Source organism: Coffea arabica, chromosome 10c, assembly GCF_036785885.1.
Source record: "Coffea arabica cultivar ET-39 chromosome 10c, Coffea Arabica ET-39 HiFi, whole genome shotgun sequence".
NCBI classification, from domain to species: domain Eukaryota; kingdom Viridiplantae; phylum Streptophyta; class Magnoliopsida; order Gentianales; family Rubiaceae; genus Coffea; species Coffea arabica.
The window spans coordinates 46,414,507-46,421,857 of NC_092329.1; the positions used below are offsets into that span (position 1 = coordinate 46,414,507).

A 7,351-nucleotide genomic window follows, 5' to 3' on the forward strand; every position below is an offset into this window, starting at 1 on the left:
TTTAGCTCACCCTATAGTTTTGTTTTCCTTAACAGGACCGAATCTCGGAGAAGTATGGAGAAACCCTTCGTTGTTCTTTTGTTTAGGATTTCTACTATATTTTGGCTATGCCCTGGTTTGGGTTGTACTTTTGAAATTGAAATGTAAAAATTTGGGCCCTGACGTGTATTTAGAATTTAAGTCGTATTATGATTACCCGATGTACTGGTTACATGTTAAGTGACTTGTTAAGTTTGAACGCTTCCGCATTATTTGTATTCATGTTGCTCTCTTCGAAATGTTCGGTTTGGTTTTAAGTTGAATGGAATTGCTTGAGTCCTGACGGGAGGTGGGCAGGCGTTCCGCGGATACCCTTTGGTTCGCCTTAGGAAGATGTGGGGGCGTCACATTAATTACATTCCTTGTAATTATGGTGGCTCAAACAGTTGATGAAATGAATTGAGGGGAAGTTGAAAATAAGTAATTTCTCCAATAGGGATTTGAATCCAAAAAGCCCAAAAGGAAGGGATCACCAAGATGAAGGCTTCTATATGACCAAATGATATAGTATTATTCACTAGACAAATATAAATCATACATGCTTCCTTATTATGTCATGCCTTCACATGAAAAGGGAGAAGAAAAAAGTCAAGGATAAAATTACAATAACAAGTTAACGACACATCTTCGTTTTTCAAGCTTTCTTGAACATAATCCTGAGTGGTACATCACTCAAAGCAAGACGTCTAGTTCCACCTTGAACAAAAATGCCAACATCCTTGCATATCACCTTGCAGAATTTGCAAACCGTGGGACAAAAAACAAGCTTATAGTCTTTATCATCAAAATTTTCAATCTTAAACCAATTGTCTACAGTTTCACGACCAGGGTTTCCCTCAACTGCACCATCATATATGAAGTATTGCCCTAATATTTCATCATACTCAAACTTCCACACAGTTGACTCAACACAAATTGTTGAAGCTGAAAACTTGATGTTTAAATCAGTGGAAACACGAACAACATCTTTTTTAGGGTTGACTGGTGTGAAAATCAACGGGAGGCCATGTTTGACTTCCAATTGCTCCTGAATCACGCTGAGAGGGCAAGTATCCCCCGTCGGGCTGGCAAGAGTAAGGCCGCCGCCTCGGCCACGGATGATTGGTAAAATGTAGTAGTCCACGCCTGCCCTGAGCTTCTTTCCATCGATGTCGAGCACGGGATCAGGTGCTTCAGCTGCTGACAAGAGACAATAGTTAAAAAAAGAAATAAAAGAAAGAAAAGGGTTTTCTTCATTGTGAACTGTAGTATAGTTTTGAAGTTTGGAGTTTTGACTTCTGAGAATAGATGAATGATTTGGATCTTGAGATATAATCACTTGCTATATGTAGATAAATCTAAGAAGATAACAAGGATAAGGACGATTGATTCGGGAGCTGTTAGAAATCCACATCGGTATGGAAAACGCCATGTGGGTGTTAAAAAAACAAAGATAGAAAGAAAAACAACTATCTTAGAAGAGTTTTGATTTTTGAATGTCAAAATGTTCAACTAGCACTTGGTCAACTGTCTGTAATCCATCCTTTAAACAGATTAGTTCTATACTTTTCGATCCTTTAATTACTCAGTTCCAATAGAAAAAATATAGTAGTTTAATGCTTTACGGAGATAATCTAGGTATTCATGTTTTAAGTAATTTTTGGGTCTCATAGAGAATGCTTTACAAATTTTCAAATAATTGTTTGGAATTTGCAAGTTTATTTTAAAATATTTTTTATTTTATTGGTTGTTTTACGGGTGAAAATATCGGTATAAAGTGCAAAGAAAAAAATAATAACTAAAAATGGCAAATTTGGGATAAAGAAATCCTCCCTTGTCTCCCATCGTGTTCTAAATCTTTCCCGCTTTTGCCCCATCCCCCGCTTCCGTTATCCCCAGCCCCTTGCCCCATCCTCAATGCCCCGACAGTGCCTCCACGATTGGCTAATTTCAAATGACTATGGATGGATATGGAGGAATATATTATAAAAAAGATCAATTGTTAGAATGTAGAATAAGGTGCATCTTGGAAACAAAAGGGATAATTTGTTTGGCTTGATAATTGGCACCCAAAGGAGCCCTATTGACGAAGCACTCAGATGCTGTGGTGTGGCAGAAGAATTGTACGCAATATTAATTTGCTTCTGTACCTAATTCTATTACTTTGCAAGGGGAATTTGAGAACCAATGATCAATTGAGGCAATACAGTCTAGCTAGAAATGTGGAATGTGTCTTGTGCCATCAAGCAAATTAAGGAAACTGCTAATATGATAGGGTGTGCAGTTGTCATTTAATTTATAATTATTTTCCGTTTTATTCTAGCCAAATATTGTATTAATTGATTGATTCTAATTATATTTGGTATAATGGTGCTAATTGTAGGAAAATGAGCAAAAATGTGATAAAAGGAGTAATTTTTCAAGAATTACTGTCAAGTCTAGAGAAGTCGGGATTTCACGCGTACGGTGACAGTTTCCAAAGAATGGTGGATTCCAAGTCTGAAGTTATGCTGAAATAATTATTGCCTTTTTCTATTTAGTAGTTGAGTACTATTAGGAAACTATTTTTATTAGGAAATCTATTAGATTAGGAAAGTTCATATAGTCTAGGATTCTAGACTATTAGGAAGTCTTTTTAGCTTGAGTTTGACGGAAGAGAAAGACGGCAAGAAGTAACAAGAAACAAAATGGCTTCGGCCTCGAATCGATAGGCTATTATTTTGTTTTCCTTCGTTTGGAAAATTAAAAAAAATGATTGTTCATTATTTTCTTTGGAGAGTCTCTGATGATAACGGAAACACTTAATTCGCACGCGATTACTCCAAGGATTATAAACTAATCATCCACTTCTAGTCAACGGGACAACTGAAGATTTGGTTCGGCCATAACTGTGAGATCTAAATTATTTTAAATGTTTCCTTCATTTATTGGTATTTGTATGTTTTCTATTTTTAATAGTTATAGCTATCGTGTATGATTGAATAGATGCGCAATATTTTGATTATTCACGTTATCTATTTACTAATTAGGGGTAGTTGAATCCGTAATTGTTCGATTACTTCTGTCCCGGTAGCAACTAACATAATCGGATTTATGTCAGGAAAACATACGATCTAACTTAAATAAACCCTCGTAGTGCGTTTGTTAGTTAGGATTGGGCTTTTTTAATTCTTAATACAATCTAAAAATTAAATCCTACGGTCGTGTTTCCTGGTGAGAGAAATAGTTAATGGTCATACCTTAACTATCAAAAAAAAAGGAAAGACTAGTTGTTTATCACGTGTATGACAACTGTAACTAATCTATACATAAATGTTAGAATTATATTTGAATCGATGATCAGTTGCATGAACCATTTCTGAAGTGTATCTTTGACTAGAGTTCTTCCAATTATTTCTTTCAATTAAATATTTTTTCGCATTTAATTTATTTAGTTAGCAATTCATTAGTATTTAATTCTAAATCCCCCCGTTTGTCTTGACTCGAAAGGAAATGAACTTTTTCCCAACCCCTGAGGAGACGACTCTGCTTGCCATTGTCTACTTGTTAGTGAATTTTGTCAGTTAATTAATTCTGATATATCGGATTAAGCAAATTCTTCGAAAATAGGGTAAATCAAGTAACCAATTACACATCTAGAGTCCCTGATCTAATACCTAGAATTGATTATTAACTGCTTTTGGTGGTAGTTTGATTTTATTATTATTATTATTGTACAGGCTTGGCACCTGTCAATTTTTGGTGCCGTTGCCGGGGACTGGTGCCTGATTAATTTGTTTATTTTTTAATTCATCTTATTTTCATTTTTTTATTTTTCTCTTATTTTTTATATATAGTTTATAGCCGCCAACCTTCCATATTTTGGTGATAGACTAGATTTTATTTCTAGAAGGGGTTATGAGACTCATATTTTTTCTAATAATCAATTGGTTGTTGCAAATTGTGGGAGTTATTTTGGCTTAAATCATTTAACCAACATATACCCCGCATCTTAAGATGATCTAAGTGTTCCAATCGACACTATTGGAGATTTTTCACCTCAATATCACACGTGGTATGACCCTTATTCAAACGGGTATGATCAAGAATGGTGGGATAATTCCAATCTTAATTATGCAAAAGGGCCAATGAATTTTTAACAGCAAGAGTCTTAACAGCCATCATCCATATCAGATATGTCTCTTGAAAAAATGATAAAATCAATACCTGCTAACACACATCTATTTCATCATGAGATAATGGATTTTCATCAGGAGACACACAAGGGAGCATTCGTAGCCTGGCGGATCAAGTGAATCAATTGACATCTAGAATAATGAAATTGACTTCTTGAATGTGTGACGAATTACCCTCACAGACCAACACCGACCTTAAAGAAGATGATAGTACAATTATCCTGACAAGTGACATGGAACTGCACGAGTTTCACGAAGAAGAATATAAAGATGCAGTTGAAAAGAGAATTGAAGTGCAAGAAATGGAACCCAATATCAAATTATTCAAGTGGATGAATCCAGTGAACAATCTCCAATTGCGGTGACATCTCCTCCATTCCTTAATCAATATTCTCCTAACTCTTGTTCTTTAATTCCTGTTAATGAGATTGACTTTATTATAGCAAAAGATTTTGAGTTTCATGACAGAAATATGTTAAGAGTCATGTTGGCAAAATATCTCGAACCAATAAGTGCTCATGATGGAGGAGTGAATGAAGAATTAAGGTCATTGCTTGTTTGTTTGACTTCATCTACTAATTCATGGAAGACCGTATCTTGTGTGTTCAAGGATTACTCTATTTACGAGGGATATCAGGACTACATAAAAGATGAAGCACTGAAATGAGTTATACGATTTTGTCCTTCATGAATAAACAGGGCAATGTCTAGCCAAAGACATTAAAAAAAGGCGCTGCTTGGGAGGCAACCCAAGACTCTTTGTTTTAGTTTTCCTATGTTTCTAGAATTTTTGCTAAGTGTTAGCTGAATTTAGTAATTTATAACTTTTGTGGCAGGAAGCTAGTGGTTGGGCATGCTCGTGTCTAGATGGTCACGCCTAAGGAAGGCAATTTTCGTCTGCAGGCAGAAGACTCTTCAGTAATTAGACGTTCTCTCGCCAAGTGATCATGCATAAGGAAGGCAATTCTCGTCTGCGGTCAGAAAACTTTCTAGTAGTTAGGCGTGCCCACGACTAACGCAGTGGCTAAAATTTTTTTTTTCTTTTCTCTTCCTTTTACTTTTCTTTTTCCATTTTCTTTCTCTTTCTTTTTCTTTCTTCCTTTCTCTTTCTTTCTTCTTTCTTTCTCTTTTCGTCTTCTCTCCCTTTCCTTTTTCTTCCATTCTTTCCTTTTCTAGTTGCAAGACCACAACCTTAGGACCTCAAACTCTGTTGCTTGCGCCATTTTTGCTCATCACCATTGCTACCACACCATGCTGCCACCGCTAGCCACCACCCATGATCATCTCCATTTCCATTATCTGTTGGCATCTCCGATTTTTGTTTGGGAACAGTGAAGATCAACATGTTGGCTTTACACTACCAATCTCACCTATGTCATAACTGCTCGAGACCCTCCATTACGTGTTGAGAGAAGTTTTGTTGTCCCTTTTATTTCATATTCTATTATTTATTTCTTATATCAGGGACAATGTAAGATTTAGGCGTGGGGGGAGTAATATATTGGTATTTTATTAAAAAAGTGCAAGTGTAGGCATTTTTGTTAGAATTTTTTGTTTGACTTTGTTGAATTTTATCCAATTTTTGCCTATCTTTGTGCATATTTGTGATTGTTCTTGATAAACGATGGTTAGATGTTTCAAAATTTTCTATTGCTAAGATTTTACACTCTAAGGTGTTAAGTATGACATGGTTAAATCTAAGAGTATCTTTTTGGTGAATATTTGAGATTTTGTGATCTTTGCACTTTTTGGTTAACTTTTCTACGTATTGTAAATATTTGTCTAACATTATTTTTATGCAAATTGCTTCAACTATTAATCTTAGTTCTCCATATTTAAGAAATATAGTGCGTTTGTGTGATTTTTAATTTTAATTTGGTGCTTATTTATGAATAGTATTCGGTTATACTCCGCTAGTATTGTTGTCTAGTAACCGGAGGTCTTCATCACAAGTATCGATTTTCGCGTCAAAAAGTGACGATAACTATGAGTATATGGTCCTTTAACGATGAAAGTTCAGTAATTGGGCTCCTTCATTTGGTAGATGTCGGAGTTCGCGTCAAAACGCTTAAATGGCTAAAGACTAAGTATTCCCCTTTAAAAAAGATTCAAGTGTGGGGATATACTAGAAAAATATATTTATATATGTGCTAATAGTGAAACATGTGAAAGTATTTGAATAAATTGTTAGCCCACTAATCCATGAATTTTAATGTTGACATTTTGCTTAATAGTCGAACCATTTGCTTATGAATGTTGGTTGAAGAGATAGTTTTTGGAACTTAATCGCTAATACTGGACATGTGTTTTAATTGTATCTTGACAATAGAAGATCTGAACAATAGCTATTGTTTGAATTTGATTGTTTGATTTGTTATTCTCATGCTTGAGGACAAGCATGATTTAGGTGTTGAGGAAATTGATAGGGTGCGAAATTGTCATTTAATTTAAAATTATTTTTCATTTTATTCTAGCCAAATATTATATTAATTGATTGATTCTACTTATATTTGGTATAATGGTGCCAATTATAGGAAAATGAACAAAATGTGATCAAAAGGGTAATTTTTCAAGAATTACTGACAAGTTTAGAGAAGTCGGGATTTCACGTGTACGGTGGCAGTTTCCAAAGAATGGTGGATTTCAAATCCGAAGCTATGCTGGAATAATTATTGCCTTTTTCTATTTAGTAGTTGAGTACTATGAGGAAACTATTTTTATTAGGAAATCTGTTAAATTAGAAAAGTTCATATAGTCTAGGATTCTAGACTATTAAGAAGTCTTTTCAGCTTGAGTTTGACGGAAGAGAAGGACAGCAAGAAGTAACAAGAAACAAAACGGTATGCATCATTCAATGATAGAATCAAACTCCCTCCAACTTGTAGTTTTTCTCTTTTTTTTTTTTACTTTTTATTTGACGTCCCTTTCAAAATTTTGAGCATCTTTGGCATTTTTGAAAATTCTCAAATCTCCTTTCCTAGTATGGGAGTGTGATCATAAGTTCTTTTGGAACGAACCACCAATTCAGGCTCAAATAAGAATACAAAGGATAAAAAGTGTTTAGATGGTAGAAACGATGGCCAAATCATCATTCTTATTTCTCATGACAACCAAAGTAAAGAATAGCCCGTTGGGAGAATCCATCCGCTTTTGACATT

The 7,351-nt window shown here is 34.8% G+C and overlaps 1 protein-coding gene across 1 annotated transcript; it reads right to left on the reverse strand.

Annotated features, from left to right (window-relative positions):
- Positions 1-673: 673 nt before the first annotated feature.
- Positions 674-5,502, reverse strand: LOC113714124 (kunitz trypsin inhibitor 5-like). Its single transcript, XM_072068794.1, has 2 exons — positions 5,393-5,502; positions 674-1,316 (listed from the first exon to the last, which is right to left on the reverse strand). The coding sequence occupies exons 1-2, from the start codon at positions 5,500-5,502 to the stop codon at positions 674-676; spliced, it is 753 nt and encodes a 250-aa protein (XP_071924895.1).
- Positions 5,503-7,351: the final 1,849 nt, after the last annotated feature.

Excerpts from the sequence above, each read along its gene's own strand:
- LOC113714124 (XM_072068794.1), bottom strand. The coding sequence starts at position 5,502 with ATGCCAACAGATAATGGAAATGGAGATGATCATGGGTGGTGGCTAGCG. Across the intron at positions 1,317-5,392 it reads CGCAAGCAACAGAGTTTGAG|AAGTCAAAACTCCAAACTTC; the intron begins GTCCTAAGGTTG and ends ATCTATTCTCAG.